This window comes from Anas acuta, chromosome 1, assembly GCF_963932015.1.
Source record: "Anas acuta chromosome 1, bAnaAcu1.1, whole genome shotgun sequence".
NCBI lineage: Eukaryota > Metazoa > Chordata > Aves > Anseriformes > Anatidae > Anas > Anas acuta.
In genome coordinates this window covers 109,092,290-109,114,729 of record NC_088979.1, presented here as the reverse complement: position 1 = coordinate 109,114,729, position 22,440 = coordinate 109,092,290, and the positions used below count along the sequence as shown (strand labels likewise).

The 22,440-nt window shown below is 43.6% G+C and overlaps 1 protein-coding gene across 8 annotated transcripts in view; it reads left to right on the top strand.

Moving 5' to 3' along the window:
• PTGFRN (prostaglandin F2 receptor inhibitor) overlaps positions 1-22,440 on the top strand; it is a 102,156-nt gene that overhangs the window by 52,872 nt on the left and 26,844 nt on the right. For 7 of the 8 annotated variants that reach the window (XM_068691996.1, XM_068692009.1, XM_068692003.1 and 4 more), the window contains 4 exons: positions 11,093-11,458; positions 12,265-12,684; positions 15,245-15,628; positions 20,022-20,447. In XM_068691996.1, the coding sequence (XP_068548097.1) occupies positions 11,093-11,458; positions 12,265-12,684; positions 15,245-15,628; positions 20,022-20,447 (1,596 nt within the window). Of the gene's footprint in view, positions 1-11,088; positions 11,459-12,264; positions 12,685-15,244; positions 15,629-20,021; positions 20,448-22,440 lie in introns of all 8 variants that reach the window. The other variant, XM_068692049.1, reaches the window with a different exon arrangement.

Here is a 22,440-nt window from a genome sequence, read left to right as displayed (position 1 = left end):
GGAAGAAGAGACTTTCAGTTTGTGATGGGGAACAGGGGACAACTGCTTTATTTCTTCAGGCAGATACTGAATTGATGAACCTTGCTATTCTATTCCGCTCCTGGAGATAACAAAATACCTGTGCTGAATGCAGGGCAAGCTTTTCAGAGGTGAGAGGAGGTGGAGAGCTTCAGGCTGTGAGCTTGGAAACATTATGAAGAGACTTGGAAGGTTAATGTTAGGGTTAATATTCAGGGTTTTTTGAAAACTGAGCCTTTTGATTTTTTGAACTAGCTAACGTTGATCATCACAGTGGAGTATTTTTTTTTCTAGAAGGGGCAAATACGAAGAGGTTGCTTCTCTCCAGGATGGGGTAAATGGGAGCAGAGTTGTACCGGGAGTAAGCCTTGCACAGGGTGGTTCATTTCTCTACAGGTTTCTGAATCCCTCACGCACTGCCCGCATGCCTGTACCTGCCCACCCATTCCAGCAAGCCTCCTCTCTTTGGCTGGCCTGGTTAGGATAAACAGCAGCCTCATACGATGTCATTTCCTTTCACTTGCGAGAACAGCTTTCTAGAGGTAGAGTTCAGTTAAAAGACAGCTAATTACACAGCTAATTTGCCTTCAAGCTCTGGGAGGCAGTGAATGCCAGCAAATTTTCAACTCTTGCACACTTTTTTGGAGACTTTGGCCTTGGAATTTGTTGAGCAGGGATAAGGAGCACTGCAGAGGGTGGGTGGATTCCATATCCCAGACACGTGTTGATGGCTTAACTCACATTTGTGATTTTGGGAAGAGTTCCCATCTCCACATTCAAGTTCTCAAAAGTTTAATATGAACAGTACACTTTAGAAGGAGCCTGCAGGCTGCATCCTCGTTACCATTTTACATGGGGACTGAATTGCTGAGGTGAATCTCCTCATAGCACATCTGCTGTGCTTCAGTTGCTCTTTTGGCTTATGGCACCAAACGCAGAGTGGTGCAAACCCCAAGCAGATGTGTAGTGTAGTTCTTGGGACCTCACCACTAACCTTCTACAGCCTTTTCTCCTTTAGGACCGGCTGCTGAAGCAGTTGTGCTGGTCTTGTGAGTTTAAAAACTTGTGAGTTTAAAATGCTTTTTAGATGTTATTGAAGTAAATAGACTGTTGTGTGTTCCATCTACTGATCTAAATACCTTACTTTCAGTTTTCAGGAGTCTTAATGCAAGCAACCTGATTGATTGGATGTTGTTTGTGAAGGCTTTTCCCATGTCTTTGGAACTGTATATGCTGGTATTTAAGAGTCTCTTTCAAATAATGAAGAGTGCTGTGGCGTGTCTGTTTTAAAGCCAGCTGTTCTGCAGACCCATCTGGGGGTAATTTTATTTAATGTTCTGTGTGGGGTTACACATACCCTCTTAAAGACCTTGACCTGAATCCTTGCATGTCTTCTAGGTGTTGTTTATGCCTCTGGCCTCTTGTATTTTTCTTATCTAGACCTCTTCCATTCTCTTACCCCCTTTTAGACCCCTTGCGGTCTTCTACTTTGCAAGATGGAGTCAATACCGTAATGAGAAATGTTTCTTCCTGAGGTGGGGTAACTTAATGTGTAATTTTTTTAATGCTGGAGACCAGGCTAGCTGCCTTTTCTGGGGCAAGGGAGTTTCTCATAGTCCCATAGCAAATAATAAAAGCTCAGCTGCAACAAGTACTGTAAATACCTTGCACTCCTGTTCTCAGTTACAGAATTAGTTATGCAAATCTTATATTAAAGAAGGAAGAGCCCTGGTGTGTCTTAAATCATACTTCGGATGTGTACGCATGCGTACGAGTCCCCCTTGTCTAGAAGGAAAATATCTGTGCTCCTAACGTGCAGGCTCCGTAGAGATTAGCATACTAAACAGTAGTGCTCCACATGACCTGAAATTGGCTTTTGAGTGATAATTGGATCTAGGAGTTGAGAGGAGGGGTTGGAAAACATTGCCCTCTTTTTTTTCCAGGTTACAACCAAGAGTATAGAAGCGGTGGTGGTGCGGGTGACCACATGAAGGCCTTAGGGCCTCCCAAGCTATGGGGGCACCAATAGTTAGAGCTGTCCCCTATACATTTGCTCTTGTCTTCTTGCCTAGTTCAACAAATCTCCCTGTCTTCATCTTTATGTGAAGAAACAGTGTGCTACAGTGAAATGGGTGCTAAGCCTGATCTATTTCTAATGGCTCCTGTTGTACCACATGAGCGTGGTCTCGTTGGTTGGTCTGTCCAGGTGTATCTTCTGCAGCAAGACAGCTGGCCCATTCGGTGTGCATCTGCTGTGGGCATTTTTAATGTGGCTCTTGCTTGGAGGTTATTTATGTTGAAGACGGAGACCGTTAGGTAATTAAATTACAGATGAAGAGGATTACTCAGACACTGAGCTCCGTCCCTCCACTGGCTCCTGTGGCTGCAAATCAGCTGCAAGTCAAGCGCGGAGCCAAGGCAGGCTGGTGCCATATGCTGCTGTGGCCAGCAGTGCCTGCTGCCCCATCACCTCCTTGAATCTCTCACCACAGCAGATGCAAAGAGAGCAAAACTGCCCTTGGGGATCCCAAAGCAATCGGAGACTCCAGGAGCCTGTCGTGGTGTTGGGATGTTTGGTGTTGTGGCTGCCCCTTCCTATAGCCAGGCCTGGCTCCGGTTTTGCTGAGGTCTGCATGATGGCTTCTCTCTTCCCATGGAATGCTTGCTGGGAAATTAGCTCTGTGTGCTGAGATGTGAAATCATCCTCAGCAAGGAGTTTTGGGGAAATAGCGGGTAAGGTCAGTGTCTGGATTATGAGAGTGTGTGTGGCTCCTTAATCTCCTCTGTCAATCCACGTTAGGCTTCGGTATAGGTGAAGTGCAGGGTTGAATTGAAGTGGACGAAGAGTGCCAACTTCGAGCAGGTAAAAAAGACAAACAGCTATTCTGTGGTAATTTTTCTGTTTTTTGTTCTTAATAGAAGTGGAAGGTAGATGGCTTTATACTGGATTCAGCGTTTCCTAGCATTTTGAGTGCTTTTGTGTATTGCCTAACATTAAAGGTAACTTTGAAAACAAATGATCACTTCATGCCAATAAAAATCAATACCTGCTGCTCTGGGAAGAAAAAGGAGTGATAATCATGGAAATTGTTTTGGGGAGAGAGGGAAGTTGGGAGTGTTCTACGGTCTCCTTTTTAAAATTTATATTTTGTGAAATTATAGATTTATGAAGCACGTGGATATTGCTGTATGTGCATCTCTTAAAAAGTCTTTTGACAAAAATACTTTTTCTTGTCTTTAAAGCTTTCCCATCACTGCTAGGTGCTATGCTCAGTTTAAAATGATGCTGCTTGAAAAATTTATTAGGTTCTACAGTTTAACACGAGCTTGCCTTGGATTTAGACTTTTTCTGTCTTATTTTGGGTTTTCACACTCTGTGTGATTTTACTTAATGCAGATTTAGGAATGATCTATTCTAGTCTAATTGTTTTCTCAAGTTAAATCCAAAGAAGGCTCAGTTCAATGCTAGAGGTGTGCTGCATTCCACACAGAGCAAAGAAAATGGCTGGTCTCTGCCCGGAGGAAATTACAGTGTAGAGCAAATGGATTTACACTGCTCTGCTCCCTTCCAACTGCTTTGGAAGAGATCTGAGATAACAGATAAGTGCAAGTTAATGATGTTGCAGAACAGCACTGACTTTAATTCTGTATATTTCAGTTTGAGGAGTTTTTTTACCTTTGATAAATGTATGTTTTTCTCTTGCGTTGGGATTAATATTACATTTTTTCCTATGACCTTTCTCCCCACACACACAAAAAAAGTGGAGATATTTTTAAAATGGCATTTGTACAAATTGTTGCAGCCCCGCTTCCAACTGTGCCAACTCCTCAGCTTTGAGTCATGGGCTTTATTGCTTTGTCAACTTTTTTTCTTAAAATGTGACATGTTGAACCTGTCCTCTTGCAATACAAATTGCTTTGAGGCAGAACAAAAGAAAATCGCCTGTCTGGTGAGGCAGTCTAAATGTCAGTTTTAGAGTCCCTCGATGTTTTGGATGTCACCAGGTAACCTAAATGGGGTGCTCTGTCAGGGTAAGGTAAAAAAGAAGTTCTGCGAGAGAATTTGGAGGAAAGTAAATGAAGATCATTAACAGGGGCAGGTCTTTCAGGTAAGAGCCAGGAAGCAGCGTGTTGACTCTTGCATTTCATTGCTTTTTCTCTTTCCGTCCCACTTCGCTCCTAGCAGCATTTTGGAGACTTATCAAAAGTAGTTCTTTACATGTAGCCTTTTATCTTCAACTGTCAGTCGGTGGTAGAGAAAGGAAATAGAGATCATATGTGGTAGTTGTTTGACATCCAGAGGAATCTAAAACACAATCTTCAGTATTATTTCTGCCTGTTAGACATTTCTTCTGTTTGGACTGGAGGTGCCACAGTTTTCTGCCCACCAAAGGGTACGCAGTTTAACAAGCTAGGCTTTTGTTTTGCATAGCTGGGGAAGGTTTCTGTGGCTCCTTATTCCCTCTTTTTGTGCTTACCCAAAGTAACATCATGTTGAGCAGAAGGGATCAGGTCTGATTCCCTGTGTGTTAATCTGGCCTACTGTGATGGAGTGTATTTAAAAAAAGAAAAAGGGGGAAAAAACCTGTTTTTGTTTTCTGCTGAGCTCAGGTGGTTGTCTCGCTAGACTCTGGCCGTAAGCAGTGATGGGAGAGAAATTTATTGGAGTGCTTTTCTCCACTGGTGACAGGTAGAGCCTAGCTAGCTAGCTAAGGTGGCAGGCATCTAACACAGCTGTGCTAAAGGACTTTTGGAAATGGGGAGATGCACCGTAGGATAACTGGGAGCCGAGCCCTAGCGAAAGCCTTGTGATTCACTCGGGGGCATTTGAAATCCCTTTTCTTGGGGGAGATGTGTGTGGGATGAATAGAGGAGACAGCAGTTCGTTACTGTGCTGCAAAAGATGTTGTTTAATCCTTTCATGTGAATCCCAGTCCACGTGGTATAGATGGAGTCCAACTGTGAAGGTACTTGCTTTTTCACCCAGGGCTGGAGATGTGGCTTTTCGGAGATACCTCAGATGGCACGGAGATTAGAGCAATCCAGCAGCCTTGCAGTTTGATAGCGTTTCTGAGGCTTCACTTAAGATGCAGTATGCGTTTCTTCATCCTGATAGAGATAATGGGTTTTAAGCAATTACACCCAGGCTAATTCCTTTTGATAAGAGCTCTGCATTATCTAAAAAAAGAATCCCAGCCGCCTGGGAAAGAACAATGTAAATGTCTCTCTCATGGACTCTTTCATTCGCTCTTCTCTGATAACTTCAGATGATGCACTGCACAGCTTTCAAGCCATAAAAACCTACCAGTCCTTTTTTAGGTAGAGTATATCAGGCAGGGAGGTAGAGCAGTACCGTTGCTTTACAAGGGACAGAGCCCAGGCTGCTTCAAGTAATTCCAGGCTAGTATAAGGCAATTACCCCTTACATTGTAAGGGATCGGCTTTGGTCTCTTTTAAAGGAGCCCCTTGTGATTCAGGCTGCCTGGTTGTATGGGACAGGTTGCTTCTGCTGATCAGGATGATCTAAATTTTGTAATTTTGAAGGAGTAGCAAGAGAACTTTGTCTAGGGTAGGTCCCAACCCCCGTGTGTGTCTCTTTGCACTGGAAAGAAGAGTGTGATTTTTGGTGCACGTTATGCAGGGATGGTAAGAGATCTCGCTTATTTCTTTTTAAGACCAGTAAAGAAATTTCAATAATTAGCTGGATTTCTGGTGCTATAAAAAATAAAAATCCTTTTATTCTCCTTAATCTCCTTCTGTCTTTCTCTCTTCTACATAGGCAGCGTAGGATAGAAAATTGAATTGATTGCATTTAAAAAGGGGCGCGGGGAAATTCCAAAGCAATGTGCTGTTTGTGTTAAGGTGCAACTTCTAGGAAAACAGTGTTATATATTAAAAAAGAATATGTATGTATGTAAAGGCATTGAAAGGTTTCCAGACATTTGTAGACGTGCTTGTTAAAGCTCCTTTCTCTCTCCCCGATAGTCACATATGTCATTCTTGATGTGGAGCTGCCTGATAATTGAAGCTGGGAGGAGAGGCGGGGGGGAAGACTGGAGATAAGGATTGTAATCTCTCCTGCTGATATGCTTTGGTTCTCCTTCCCTAGAAAAGAGCCTGTGACTGTGTGGCATGCTGCCTGTCTCTTTACCTGTCTGCTGGCTAGGAAAAGTTGCTCAGTGCCTTGGGGCAGGGGCCTGAACAGCTCTTTTCAGAGCAGAGGAAGAGGATTTGTGTGGACATGTCTCAGCAGTAGGAAAAAAAAATGATGCCAAAATCAAATCCCTTTTTTCTTCCATGTTGTAAAATGCTTTCATGCGTCACAAACACTGTAGTTGAGCAGGGTGCTACAGAATTGGGAGATCAGGCATTTTGCTCCAAATTGGAGGCAGAGGGGTGAGGAATCTACTGCATGTCCTCTGGCGTGGCACAGGAAGGGTTGTCCCTGCTCAAACCCATCATTCGTACAGGGTTGCAGCAGAGTTGTGCCTGGACTGAAAATAAACGGAGGAGTTGAGAGAGGGAAAATCGTTACCCCAGTTTGCAGAGTTGGGTGCTGTATGTTTCCTGTCATAAACCGCTGTGAATTTGGAAGGGCTGCTCTACCTCCTTCCCAGACATGCTAACGGTTAGTTGGCCAACGAAACAACCTTTTGTTTGGAAAGCTCTTCTGAGATGCTTTGGGGATGAAAGGCATCAGCAAAGTTGTCCTTACATCTCCCCAGCTGCCTTGGGTGAGGAGCTGGACAGCATGTCCTTTCAGATGCAGAGCGCTCAGTCTGAGCCAGTTTAGTCAGTCGTCAGCTCTCGCTTTTTGGGCTTTAATTGACTTCCTACTGCATGTCACATTGCATTTTCCTTTGGAGGGTGGATGTAGAGAGTCGACCTCCTTCTCCTGGCTGCGAAGAGAACATGGTTTTGTATTAGGTGGAGCTGTCCCATGTGGGCTGGGGGAAGCACCTCGTGTAAGACAGTGCTGAAGCAGAAGTGTGTTCTTTGCAATAATAATACCCTCTCAGCCTCGTGGGTGACTTGTCAGATTACTTCTCATCGTGTTCTTTACCAAATGATATGTAGATACACAACCCGTGTGAAGATGAAGCTCCCAGGAGGCTTTCCTTATCTATGGTAATGTCCTTAATGTAAGAGGAAATCCTCACCAGCTCCTTTCTTGAGGAGTTGCTGCTGGTTAAGAGTTTAAACAGACCACTTGTTATCTAGGTCCTTCTTGATCTTGCTGCCTTGTTTTCTTGGTTATCCTAAAAATGACAGGTTGCTATTTAATGTACTTGGATTGACTTCACAACCGATCTACTCAGTCATCTGCTTCCTGTGCGCTCTCATGGGAAATATTTCATGTCATGACAGCAATGAGATGGTGTATCTAAGTGATGGAGCAAATTAAACTAAGTACTTCATGCAGCGTCAGTAGGGAACAAACACTAGCTCAGAACTAACTCGGCTGAGTCTGGGATATCTTGCCTCTATGTTGTTGACATGGCAGTCCCCAGAATATTATTCTACCTTTAGACGTACTTTGCCTGTGTTTCTGGTTGAGTATTTCATGTATTTCTGAGGGAGAATTCTCTAAACAAGCACTTGATGAACAGCCATCAAATCCCTGTGGTTGCCCTCCTACTTGGGTGTTTCTGGCCCAAAAGCACCGGTGTTGTCAGGTGGTCCTGTCACCTGCCTAGTGAGCCCAAGCAACAAGTCCCATCCTTTGTGTTTGCCTGCTGGCCTCCTTACAACCACTCCATTACCTTTTGCCTTGAAAAGTAGTTCCTTGCAATTTCATCTAGTGCTTGGGAGCTCTATAAATATAGTTTTGCATTGAAGCAATTCATCTTGTACTCAGATTTGATGTCCAGCATTGCAGTTTATGATACAGAGCCAATTACAGAGTCCTTACTAAGTACCCATCAATTTTTTTTCAGTATCACGGAGAGCACCGACCTAAACTGCTTATGTTCTGCTGAGTTTTGTCACTAGCATGTACACTGTTCTGTCCCGATCCATCTGTTTCTACAGTTAAATAGTATTCAAGTGAATTCATTAAGAACATGTCACCTTATATTAACATTAAAACATATTAGGTGCCATGAAAAATCAATGTTCCCAATAAATTCACTGAGTGCGAATTTGAACTTTGCTTGCTCTGGGAAGATGGAGGGAGGCGTATGCGAGTCTAACACAGGGCACTGCAAGAACAAAATATTTGCAGAAGCTCCCATTTATCTGCCAGAGCAACATGGATCTTGCTGTTGGCAAGATTGGTGTCTGCAGCTTGGTGCCTTCTGCTGCAGTTACATGAGACGTTAATCCCTAATGCACAGCGAAGAACACAACACCTTGTTGAGCAGCTAGGGATATCCTTGCTGCCGACTGCTACGGGACAAAAAGCAGAACCCTGAATTCGTGGGTTGCTAGACACTGAGCCTCCTGGGTCACCTAGAATAGCAACTCACCCTTGAGTATCAGCCCTGTGCTCTCTCTTCCCTACCTGCAGGCAGTCAGGGCGCAGCAGGTGCTCTGCAGTAAGTACGCATCCTCTTACCTCATGATGCTGTCTCTGTGCTCCTGCCTCGTGAGAACCCTCCTTTCTTTTAGCAGTAACAAATGTTGTTTGCAAAGTAGGAAATCATAAGAAAATGTTACAGGGTGTCCCTTTTCTCTCCTGCAGCTGTTCCACTGCCTGCCTTCCACCTTCCTGTAAAGCTGAAATTGTTGCCTGCTTCTGGGACTGTTGTGAAGAGGGTATAGGCAGTGCTTTGCAGCAGCAGGGTGCTGGCTCTGAACAGATTCACAGAGGAATCCCTATTCCCCTTTCTCTTTCCTTTTGTCTGCCTTCTCTTACAAAGATGCTAATCACCACTACCTTCATTAAATGTCAGCGAGTCTTTAGCAACCTCGGAAGGAAGAGAAACTGAGCTGTCAGTGCTAATCCAAAGCACAAACGTGTAGCCCTTGCCACATCAGTGTGCCTTTGTCACCTCTAGATTGGATTAGTGCAGTGCACGGTATGTGGGTCTACAGCTGAAGACACATGCAGAACAGTGTTGTCCGCTTGTTTTAGCGTCACGGGAGAGCGTTTTCTAGAGAGAAGACAGCGTTTAAAAAGAATGCCCTCAGTTGGGATCCTGAGCTGACTTCTCACTCTGGTCTGTTCAAAGCTGTTTTGGCAGTCAGGCAGTGCTTTAAAGCTTACCTGCTGCTGTTCCTGCTTTCCGTAAGAGGATCAGCTGAAGGATTGAATGGGGCTGAATCTTAAGGCATGGTGAGAATATATTGGCTGGAGCCCCTCAGCTATCTTTATTTATTTATTTTTTGCTGGTTGTTTTTCCATATTCTGGATTTTAATATATGGTGCTTGTGTTTAGAGAGATCCCCTTAAACAAGGGGACAAGACATTGTCAAGGTTTTTAACTCTCCTGCTCACAGGTGAAAGACGCAGAGAAGTCTGGCCTTCTTATTAGGACTAGGCAATCACTTGATCAGGTACATTTCAGCAGTCTTCTGGGAGGGGGGTAAGAGATATTTTGATTGCAGACTGGGGTTAGTGTGATAAAATACTAATGTCAATTATACAAAGTCATGGCAATCAGGAAACTGGGCTGTTAGGAACGAGCCTGTGCACACGAACAACCTGCAAGGCAAAGAACGTGCTGGGGACTACCTCTTCTTACCAGCTGCAGAGGTAAAGACAGTGTCAGTCCTTGGTTCAACTGGTGAATTAGAGCAGTTGTGAGCTATTGGGCTTCATGTATATGTGGGCTATTTGCTTAAATTTGACATTGCCTGAGTGATATTCTAGATCAACCTTTTGGTCCAGCTGCTCCTGCTATAGTTATGGTGGTCTACTTGGTTTTTGCAATATCTACCCTTTAGCGTTTTGGCTTCTCTTGTTCTGCCGTTCTCCTGCTCTGCCATTTTGCTGTGGAGCTGTGGTATCCATGTCCACAGCCAAATATTGGTAAGCATTTTGTTGCTACTGTTTGGAGACTGAACTTTGGTAGTACATCTCTTTTGCTGAAAAAGTTTCTCTGGTTGGAACTATGAGTCAAAGCTGTTTGCTTTTCTTGAAGTGAGAATCTGCCAAGATCCACGTGCAGGCACTGTGGTTGTTCTTTGAGCTACAGAGCCAAATCAACCAGAAAAGTCTCTTTCCATATCTGCCAGGTCCTCTGGCTAGTTTAAGTGGTTTGTGCTTTTGCCTGGAGCATAACACGTTGCTGTGCCAGCCTTCAGCAGAGAACTGCTGTTGTTTTTCTGTCCTTCGAGTTAGATGGTCCCAGAAAACACGGTCTGAACATTGTGCTTTTTTTTTCCTGTGCTTTTGGAGGGAGCGTGCTCTGCTCCTGTTCCCATGTTCTGGGACTTCCATTAAAGGTGAATTGTGTGCTGGAAGCAGGTGTGGTTGCAGAAACCCATTCAAGCACTGTCTGTGGAAATCAGTAATTCCTTTAAAGTCACTTAGAAAGGCAGGGAAGCTCATCTGCATTAGAGGAGCCCTGATCCTGTAGGGAAGAGGTGACTTCATGGTTGGAGAATGTCAACTTGCTATTCTTATGGCTGTCAAGCTGAAGGAGAGTTAGAATTTCCTTCTTTGAACCCTCTACTGATGTCAGCAGAAGACTTATAAAAATGCCCGATTAGATTATGCCATCACTGTAGTAATGAAAACCACTAATTAATGCTGTTTAAGTGTATTTCTCTCAGCCTCTGGTGGAAACGTGGCACTTGGAGGCTTACCACTTCGCCTTTGGTGGAAACTGTTAACCACTGGACCTGTGGCTAAATAGTGTTCTCTTTTTTTTTTTTCCTCTTTAAATTTTTCTCTCCTCATCTCTGTGTTTCATTACCTAACACATTACTAAATAAGCAGTGAACCAAAGATTGCCCATGCTGTTCCAATGAGATTAAACGTTAATGGAAAAGATTGCTCTTACTAGTTATAGCTTTCTGCAGGATGGGTGCCCAACCTTACTGTATTTCACATTATTTTGGTCAAAGGCTATCCTGGTGATTTCCTTTATTAACTGCCTGCTTTCTTTCTCCTTATTCCCCAACCTAGCTTTCTGCAGGGGACGCATTGTGAGGGTACCCAAAGGTCCTCTGATTCGAGTCTTGGGCACGGAGGTGGCGATCCCTTGCAGCGTGAGTGACTACGACGGACCCAGCGAGCAGAACTTTGACTGGGAGTTCGCCCGAGAGACTGACTTCGTGCGGATAGTGAGTACCTGGGATTCTACCTTCACCTCTGAGGAGTACCAAAAACGCGTGGGCCACGGGGATATCAAACTGAGACGGAGCAGCAACGATGCTGTGGAACTCGTGATTAAAAACATCCAGCCAACTGACCAAGGGAGATACAAATGCTCCACGCCCAGCACTGATGCCACCGTTCAGGGAAATTATGATGCTGAGGTCCAAGTGAAAGGTATTTCTGAAGAGTGAGGTGTGCTCTAAGTTTGTTTTTGATATTGATTATAGATGTACCCTTAATGATGTTGAATTTCTGTTTCTTATGAGCATTGTGATCGTTTTTTTTCTGTTTGATTCTACTGAAGCCAAAATTGGGAGGCATGATAGGAGCAAGTGCAAGCCAGTGAAGAAGCAAAGGGGACCCGTTGCTCTAAAGACCACTTTTGCTTTTCTATCTAGGAAATATGTAAATAAATATGTGAAAACTAAGCAGTGTGTTTTCCTAAGATGTCTGCAAATGCTTAATGTCACTAAGTCTCTGGGGAGAGGGGCTAACTTCAGGTAAAAACATCGCCTCCGTTCCCTCTTATTTAGTGTCATTTAGAGATCTTTCTGTGAGGGAAGTAGTCTTCCCTTTCATCTTTAGCTTGTTGTTCCTGCAGTTATGTCCTAGCCTTGCGCTCTCATTTAGGGTTCTTCAGTAATAATTTGGGAGACTTTTTTTTTTTCTCTTTGTGTTGTCTCTTTTTCTCGTGAAAATCAAGATAGTTCTGAATGGAAATAGTCTGAATGATATTACTTGGATAAGAAATCGAAGTGAGGGGAGGGTAAATGAAGTTGAATGCTTGTCTTGGCATGTTTAAAGCAGGTGACGAATGAATTTTCAGCCAAGTTTCCTTGTTCCTGGAATGTATTTGTGTGGAAGAAGGAACAATTGGAGAGGTGGTAGTTTTAGTGCTTCATATCCAAACAGGTCGTTGTGGGTGTTTTCTCCTTTCTTCGCTTTTATGATATTTGTGTATTTTGGTCTTTTTTAAATAGTGATTTCTGATGGCTTATGGGTGAGCGGTTCAAAAGGACGTTCTTCAACATCTCTCAAACTCTCTGAGGGTGACTCCTTCAAGCTGCGCTGCTCAGCAATCACCACCTCACCGGAGCACACTCACCTGCACGTGACTTGGCAGATCAAAAGTGGATTGTCTTGGCAGGACATCCTATCTTTGACTCACGAAGGCAAATTCCAGCCTGGCCCTGGCTATGAGGAGCGCTACCGTGATGGAGATATCCGCTTGGACACAGGAGCGAATGACACGTATCGACTGTCTGTGTCCCAGGCCTCATCGGTGGATGCAGGCGCCTACAGGTGTCTCGTGAGCGAGTGGGTGAGAGGGGCGGATAGCTCATGGCAGAAGATTCAGGAGAAAAGCGTGGAGATAGCAAGCGTGTCGATCCAGCGCACTGGTGAGTGTTACTGCTGGGCTGGGGCCATGGCTCATAGCTACAGCAGTGCTGTGCCCAGGAGGCAATGCTTCTCGAGAGCAGAAATTGGATATGCTGAACTAAATGAGGACACCTTTCCAGGAGGGCTTAGAGTGCTGTTTGGATAGCTGGCCTGTTTACATCTGGGTTAACAGCATATGCTTGGCATGAGTTTGCTAGCTTTTATTCTGGGGGCAATGGGGATGATGGCATGGAAGGACTGACTGGAATCTATGATGTGCCTAGACTGAGATTTTTATCTCATCCTTAGTTCACTTCCTCGGGTTACACTATTTCTTAAATCGTGTTGTGTTTAACCCCGAGCATCCTAAACCTGCCCTCTGTGCTATCATTAACATAGGTTATCTGAGAGTACTAAACTGCTGTGCTTCCCCTGTGAAAGTGGACTGTGATTCATGACAGATGTGAATGTTGTGTATTAAAATGGCATAGAAAGATTGGCGGAAAAAAGAAAGGCAGGGATAATTTCAAAGGACAAATTATCCTCTGATTTCTATCGCTACCACTGGATCACTGGGCTGATGGCTCCGCTGTGTTGGCGGGCACTGCTAAATGCATCATTGCATGCTTGACTAAGGAGACAGAAATACACATAGTGCTGTGCTGAGGATATCCAGATATCCCTGTCTGTGTAGGTTTCAGGAGCAGATGCACTAAGCGCTTAATTGCATTAGCATTGCCACTGCTAGTTGGAGGGGGGAAAGCAGGGGGTGATGCTACTGGTGACTCGATAGGTGGTATAACAGGCAATGATGGTCTCAGAAATATGAGATTATGGCAGTATTTTTTCAAAGTATACAGACAATAAGGGTATCTTTTCATTTTTGTAATCTTTTGATTGATATAGGGAAAAGCCAGAACTGCTGGGTTTTGGCTAGCTCCCTTGGATGTAGTTTTAGTATCCTGATGGTGTTTAGCCTGTGAGATTTGACAGGATCAATCTGCCCCTTTTTCAGGGTGTCTGTTACACAATAAAGCTTGCAGGTACTCTCTACTGAGACAGGGGCAGCCGATTAAGAGCTGTAGCTGTAGTCCTCTATTTTGTTGCACATATGGAGAATTTGGCTGAAGTTGGTGGGCTGAAAACAAGATGAGGATGGCCAGGACCAGTAGCAGTGCCTAATGGGGCAGTTTTTTAATGTTCCCTCTGTATGTCTGTGTCTTTTTTCTCCTGTTTGGTTTGTAAAGTTTTTTTTGGCCTTCATTTTCAGCTCAGTCGTTGGCAGCACTGGCACCTGTCAGGGACAAGAAAGCTTTCTAGCCTCCCCCTCCCATCTTACCTGCTGTAAACTGTAGGGTTGAATTTGTAGAAATAAAATAAAAATAATAACAGAAATTATTACCTAACATAAAAAAAAAAAAGTCATGCACAAAGCTACTTGTGTAACTACTTGCATAAGTAGCACAGATTACTTGCAAAAAGGAATTACTCTTCCATCTACTTTGGTGTCCTTAAATCATGAACTCTTTTGGCCCGACTTTTGTTGCTGTATGTCTTTTTTAATAGCGCCTTGCACAAGAGGAATATAATCCTAAGTGAGGCCTTCAGGCACTTCTGCAACCAAAAAAGGAGCCTTGAGAAGGCACATACGAGTAAACTCTCTTAGAGTCCCTCTCCGTGATTATCCTGCCAGGTTCTGAATGCCAGTCACTAGTGCATGAACAGAGGTGCTCCTTGGAGAAACACTGCTCTTAACTTTTCAGAGGGCTCTTGATTTGTATTCTGGCATTTAAATTAACTAGTCTCTTAAATTAACTAGGCTTTCCTACTGTTTCCAGTCCCGGTGAGGCATTCATCAGATAGGGGACTTGGCTTTACCTCTCAGGAGAGGCTTGGTTCAGTCTGTTCTGTGCTATCGAGTGGTGAGCAGTGAGATGAGTACTGCTTGGTTTTATTGGCAATAGTTGCAGCCACTCAGAAAAACAGTTTGGCATTTCTATACTGTCTCTAATTTCTGGTGATAGTCCTAGAAAGCATTTACAGATGGGTATGTATTAGGTACTAGAACATGGCTTTACATAGAAATCACTGATCTGCTCTTAGCTGCCTGTTTAAGGCAGGACTAGTGGAACTACTGAGAAGAGCTGCTACGGTTCTGGTGTAGGGCCAAGTGGTTTCAGTGGACATTTTCCATTCTGAGAGAGTCCCCAAATACCTTGACCCTCCTGTGAGAATAAATATCCTTCATTTTTTCCTGTGTGAGGGTGGTGTACAGTCTGTGATTAGGACAAAGCCTTCACAGACAGTTGTTGTTGAGGTATAGAAACACTGTTCTCTTCCCCTTCTTTCTCCCATCCTTATCAAAGATCCCTTGCTTGCTTGATAATGTGTGCTTGTCTTATAATAAATGATGCAGCACAACAGTCGAGGGGTGCTTGAAAGTGGGGCTACTGAGCTACTTGAGAAAATTCTGTAATAGAAAGTGAAGGTCTGCATAATTTACAGTGAGTGGGCTCTTTAAAATATTAATAAAAGCAATGTTTTATTTTTTGTTTGAATTTTTCTCTCTTCATTTCCAAGTTCTAGATGTGCTCATCTCAACAAGCAATCTGTCCGTGACTGAAAGAGACTCCCTGGATCTTACCTGCAACATCACAACGGACAGGAGTGGTATTTTCCAGGCCGAGGTGACGTGGTATTTCTCTGGGTCACCTGATGACACCTTGTCAGACGCTCAGGTTTTGCTGAGCATGGACCATGACTCTGTTGTCAGTGATTCAACTCTAATCAGCCTGAGCCATGTTGATAGGAACTCCTATCGCCTCTTGGTGCGTGATGTGGGTGTGGAGGACTCCGGGTACTACTTCTGCCAAGCAGCTGTCTGGGTACCGCTGCACAATGGGAGCTGGCATAAAGTGGTGGAGAGGACATCTGCGCCAGTCAGTGTGGTGGTGACTGCATTAGGTGAGTGATTCTGCTCGCAAACTTCATGGATATTGTACCACACATTCCTTCTTCCTATCAGAAAAGGGAAAGGACCTTGCAGGATCTCATCTCTTCCACATTTGCATGTACCATCTCTCTCTCTGGGCTTGTATGTTTTGGGACTTTAGGGTATCACTGAACTTTCTGTAACTGGGAAACAGAGCTTAAAAGTCCACCTTATTTTCCAGGGGCTGAAGCTACCTCGGTATCATATTGTCCCCTTTCATTTCCTGTGTACTGTCAGCAGGGCTTTGATACTGCAGCAGGTGTTCTTTCTGAGCTCCAAATGCAGTGAGACCACATGGTTCCCATCATTTTTGAATCATTTGCCATATAGTTATTTATGATGCAAACTTCATAATGAACTGCAATATCTTTCAAATTGTTTCTTTGTTTTAATCGCTAAAGACACACCACATCCTACCGATAGATTTAGGATGGGATGGGATTTTATACTGCTTTATTCTCTTCCCTCGACAGGCAAGTCTATTTTAGGAGACCACACTATTGAATAGTGTGACTGAACAAGAGAGACCTGGCTAAGAGCTTAATTCTGGAAGTGTTGCTTAGCACAGTAACCACTAAAGTAGGTCTTCCTGCAGTATTTAATATCCCACTCTGGTGCATTTTTAATCATTCAGTTCTAGACATGAGTGGGTTTTTGTCCTTTTGAGGACACAAAGGATTATTTGTGCACCTGAATGTATGGGTTCCTTAAGTTACTGCAACATTTTTGCAGCAAGTTCTTTTAAGTCACTAGTGGGGAAAAAAAGATCTACTTAAACAGCGATTTGATGATCTCTTTATCCTCTCCTTCTTTCATTCCCCAGCTGTTCATAGTTATTTTCCCTTCTTATTTCCCTTTTTGTACCTCTAATACCATCATTTTTTTATATATTTTTTTTTCTTCACAAGGGGGCTGTGCTTAGGAAGAGTTGTGTTTAGCAGTTGTTCATTCTAAACAGAACAGAAGCTGGAGTGGAGGTCAGAGGTTGAACAGGCTTGTCTAATCTACCTGGCCTACAAGAGCAGGCTGACAATATCTTTCCCTACACCCCCGCCCTGAAAAAAAATGTATTTTGGAGATCTACTGGGTCATACACATGCTGAAGACTGTAGATATTTTACTTTGCATTATCCTTTCTGAACATTAAGCTTTGGCTGTCTCTATTTATGCAAATATGCTTAGAAACAAAGTTGCTTCGGAGAAATGCTAAAAATGAAACTCCAGCAAAACTTCTAAAAAGTCTGGCTTTTTAAGCGTATGTCAGCCTTCCTATGTTATCTTCTAGTTTAATCATGAGAGAAGAGTAACTTCAATTCATAAGCAATGTAACTCAGGATGGTGTTGCAGAATGCTGTAGGTAAGGTGTTTCCACCTTTTTCCTGCTGAAATTCACAAAGGATTGTTTGTGTTGGAAGCATGAATGAACCTAGATGTGAACTGGAGAACTGGCAGAGCTGTCGTACTTGATGTTTGTTCCCAGCTTTTATTGGATGCAAGCATCTGTGCCTAAACGTTCTCCATGTACTCATTTGGAGCCTCTTGTAATCAGTCTGATGGTACTGCCCAGTTACAAAGGCAGAGTTCCTCCAACACAAAAGGACAGAATGGGTTCAGCATATAGAGAGTCTGTTTATCAGAAATAAATAGCTGTAGCCACAAGGTTAAATTCCAGTGATAAACATTGTAATTTTGCAATTTGGCATTGTACAGAGCAGTTGAGCTGTGGCTCTTTCTTGCATACTTGTAATGTGTGCTAGAGGTAAGCGCACAAGTGATAAGTCTTCGTTTTCATTCTTCAGCCATTTGATTACACATTCAGCTTCTGAGAGCTCCCCCCTTTCCCCATGTACGTGCATGTGCACACACGTGTTCATGCACATACAGGTGCACCATGTGCTCACATATTCTTTTACATTGCCAGTGCCTGTAGAAATATTCCTTGCTTTTTCCATTCCAATTGGGTGTTATCTGGGGAAAGGAGAGAATAAAATCTACTCCTCGGCAGACGCTTGGTTGCTAAGGACAAAGGAAAGTAGAATAATTTTTCAGCATTTGAGGTTTTCAGCTGCATCCAGAATTCACCAACTCCTCCTTCTTAATGGAAGTTAAGAGCTGCTGGGGTATTAAGTCATTGAAGTGTCAGTGAGGCTGTTCTTTGACAGCTGACAGAGTGGAGGAATGAGGTTTATCCAGCCAGCCTTTTATTCTTTCTAAATCCTCTGTCTGAATGTCTGTCAGGGTGAAGCGCCTATCTGGAGTGGTGCTGTCAAAGCCAAGACTCTCTTCTTAGCGGTCCTTTCCCTCCCTGCAAATAAAACAACCTGAAGTGATTATTGAAGAACTTGACTTTCTTGCAGCTTTTTCCTTTCTGTGTTCCTATCCTGAGAAGAGTTTCGGCTTTTTTAGTCTTTGTTGCTGTGAAAATATTAATTGGTCTTGACTGCTGCCTGTTTTGGTGGTGAAGATGAGTCAAGGGGGAATAAGAAAACTGAAGAGTGTGTGCAATATATCATGAGGCCCTGGAGAAGACTGGTCTTTTGTGAATGAGACAGGAAGGGTAGAGTAGCTGTAGGATCTGTGGGGATTTGCTTGCACCAAAACTGTTTTGGCCACCATTAATAATCTATGAGTTGGTTGCAGCAGAGGAATTGAGTGAATTTTTATTTTGTATTACTCATACTGAGAGTCTGCAAAAATCTATGCTTATGTTCACTATGTAGTGCATAGTGAGCTAGCGTACAGTAAATTTCAGCAGGCATCATAATAAACACAAAGTAGGTTAACAGTCAGAGATGCATATATCAGGAGAGCTTCACAGAATAAAGAAGCACAATGCTATACAGCTGCGTGGTACTGCTGCCAACAGTAAGTATTTTGGACTTAGGTGAGCAATACCTTTATGTTTGTGTGTTACCTAGCACTGCAGAAACTCAGTGATTTAGATCCTCCAGCGTCTGGTCTGTTTGTATGCCCTTGTTCTGGCTAGATGCAAGGACACTGCATGCCTGCATGCAGAACGCTTAGTGGCGAGAGATCCTTTCTCCAAGCTGGCGTGGCAGCAGCCAGGTTGCTTGAATAGAATTGTTTCCTTCATTTGCATCCCAAGTCCAAAAGTGCATGTGCACACACATTAGCGCAGCAGCTCTATTAAGATGTTTTATTATCTTGGCTCACTGGTGAGCTAAGTCTAAGTTTTAGCCTTGGATTGCCTTCTCTGTCCCAATTATAGCTTCAGTTAATTGTTTCTGGGAGGGCAAAATGCCAAATACAACATAAAGCAAGAAATAAATATAGAGCACTGAATACGCTTATAATACAAAATCCATATGATGAGTATTGGCTGAACAGTTGGAAGGCTAGTATTTTTTCTGAATAATAGTAGGCAGCAAGAGAGAAAAATATTCTAATGCTAGTAAATAAACATGTATCTCCTTTGTGGTGAGAGGTCCTCGCTGTAATCTTTTTCCTTTACTATCTCCATAGTCCAAGAGAAAATAGTCATGTGGCTGCCTTATCTCTTTTAGGCTTTGGACAGCCAGCTATTTTAGATTTAAATACAGCAGCCCCAATCTTAACCCGTGCATTTCAGGCGATCCTTTTCAAGCTTCAGGGTTTCTAGCCTCGTAGCTGTACAGCATCTACTTCTTTGTTCTGTGGAGCTCTTCTGATATCTTCTGATATACACATTGTTGGATTAACCTACTTGTTATTTATTATGATGCCTGCTGAAATTTACTGCGTGCTGCTGTTTGTGCTGCCTGTGGCCAGTGGCACTGATGCCCCCTGATTTGGGTGGATGGGTGGGTGAGATGTTTAACATTCATTGCATGCTGTAGAGAGATGATGGGATGTTAAGTGCAGAGAAGGTGGCATTTCGGGATCGGAAATGGACTCTTATCCTGGAGACAAACTGGGGAAATGGGAAGGCTCTGGACAGTGCAAAGCCAGAGTGTAACAGGTCTTCTGGCTGCTGGAGGCCTTCAGACAGGTGCAAAAGTGGCAGGATATCTGAAACAACTGTGGGTTCTTGGGGCCAGGCCTAAGGAAGGGAATGATTTTGCTCAATAAAATCACTTTGTCCTGATTTTTCTGAAATGGTCTGACCAGACACACAAGTCCTGTTTGAAAACTCAGGCCTAGGGTGGCTCGCTTCACACCAGTACAAGTCGGAGAGCTAGAGTCCAAGTTCCCAATCACCAGCTCTTGTAAGAAAAATAGACGTTCTGGCACTTGGCTTTGGGACCATGTGCTTTCACAAACTGGATGTTAGCAGTTAGCAGTATCTTATTTAACATTAAGCTCTGCCGCTTGCTCCTTTCTGCTTGTATCTTCTCACTTCTTTATTGTGGGTTTTCTCTCCCGCAGAGCCAGATTATGAGGTGTTCCTGAATGCATCTAAAACACCCAAGTTTTCAGATGACCCCACCGAGCTGGAGTGCAGGATCACAAATGCCCAGGACACCGAAGCAAACATCCGCTTCACGGTTTCATGGTACTACAAGAAGCACCTGCCCGGTGATGATGTTGCGACAGAGGAACTGCTGGCCACCATGGACGCAGACTGGACTCTACTTCTCGGGGACAGGAGCAGAGAGCGGACTCAGAACGGGGAAATAATCTTCTCTAAAAAGGCTGTTGACACCTTCAGTTTACGGATCCAGTGGACTTCAGAAAGTGACAGAGGGGATTATTTCTGTGTCATCTCTGCATGGAGCAGGCACCGCAACAACAGCTGGGTAAAAAGCAAAGACGTGACTTCTGCACCTGTCAGCATTTTATGGGCTACACAAGGTAGGAACCTTGCACCTATTCACTAGAAGACCTGGAAAGCTAAGATAGTTTTCTCCTGAGTAGATCCATCATGCAAAAGGCCTACAAAAGGCTTTTGGAAATGTCTCTGTGTTATGAAGAAGAAAAATTACTTTGTGTAAAGGCCTATATTTTTGCAGCTAAGTAATTACTAAACAGCACTGACCAGTTTTGTGCAACAGCTTGAAGTGGAAGTGCAAAACAGATCCATCGCTCAAACTGTGCTGAGACTTAGAGGAACCAGGCTGTCATTGTGACAGGGTGTATCCAGCAATAATGCTGGGGTCACTGCTCCCTTTCATGACCCAGAATATTTCAGTATCTCTAGGATGCATCTTGTTGCTAGCAACAAGGCTGTCTTGGGGTAAAAAAGGAATGTTGCTCACTTTAAGTCATCTCTTACTGTCAGTTTGATAACATTTTTTGTTTGTTTGTTTGTTTTCCTATACCAACTTGTATTTATAAGCATGCGTTTAGAGGGCACTTTTGAGTATGTTCATGGGCATAGTAGTACCAGAGCATCAAAAAACCAAACCAAAACAAACAAAAAACAGCATGTGACAGAGCAAAGTCATTCAGTACTTTGCTTGGACCTAGGCCTCTTTTTTGACAGAAGTAAACTGCCCTTTGGTCAGTATTTAAACCGTCTTTGGGAGCATTTCTCAGGAGCTAAATAAAGGTACCTGAATCACTTGGTATAAAGTGGGTGCCTGTAGCCTGAATGTCCTGTAGAGTGATACCCTTTTGGCTTACGTGTGAAGCCATGTAGGAGGGGACTGCTGAATGGGGGAATGGGGTAGCCTAGGATGTAACATCTTTGTCAAAAACAAAACAAAACAAACAAAACAAAACAAACAAGCAAAACAACAACAGCAATTAGCTAAGCTGTCCGTGCACCTCACAGATTTGTTGAGCAGTCTAGCTCAAGTAGCTATAGACAGATGACCGTTTCAAAGACATGTAGTCTTAAATTAATTTAAAGCCGTTCAGGCATTATCTTTAAATGAACTGGAGAACTTCTGTGATTTTGTTCCAGCGGAGACAGAAAATGGCAGGCTGCTTGTTCAGACTTTCTTCAACCCCAAACCAAGTCTGGTCCACAGAAAGGGTATTTCTTTTTTTGTTAGGAGCTGGCTTCTCTAGCAGGAATGAGATCCCTCAATAATGGCGAATGCTGGTCACAATCAGTTCAGTTATGCCATAACTGTGTGTGTGTGCATGCACGCGTAATGGATCACCGCCTTCAGAGCAGCTAGAGAAACCAGCTGGAGTTGAAAAGTCTCAGCCTGTGTTGACATTTCTGAGGGAAAACAAACCGTGACAGGTGTGAACGTTCCCTTGTTTCTGGTTTTGTTCCAAAAACTCTGCTAATTTTGCCACACAAATGTAAATGTTACAGTCCCCATGCTGAAAAGTACGTTTGTTGGCAAAACTCAGAGCCGGGGTATTTACGACGTGAAAGCAAACTCTCCTACAAACATTCTTCTCCCAAAAAAAAGCCACACACATATGTATGTATGGAGGGGGAAATATTTAGGCTTGATTTCCCCCTTCTTCCCTTCCACTCCCTGCCATGCTCTTCCAGCAATCTGGCCCCAGATGCCGTTCCCTGCACGCCCTGGCCCCAGTAGCCGGTTCCTGCAGGCTCCAGACAGGGCTGTGAGCCTGGTGGTGCAGCACCAACTATGAAGGAGTTAATGTGCTGCTGCCTGTGCTCTCTGACTGTTGTTTTGACAAGTATCTCTGGTGATTTGAGTCCCGAATTGCTCCCAATGCTTATAAAAGCAAGCAGCCAGGCTCCCACGTGTTTGCCTAAGGAGAGAACCGAAATTTGACTGTTCCTTGGATAGCTTGTGCCTACATTGAGGCTTTTCTTCCAACTATTTCACTATTTGCATTGTCTGTGTTAACTTTAGAGCAGTGATGGGGGTGGGGGTGGGGAGGACTTCAGAGAGATCTGACTTTGAAAAATCTC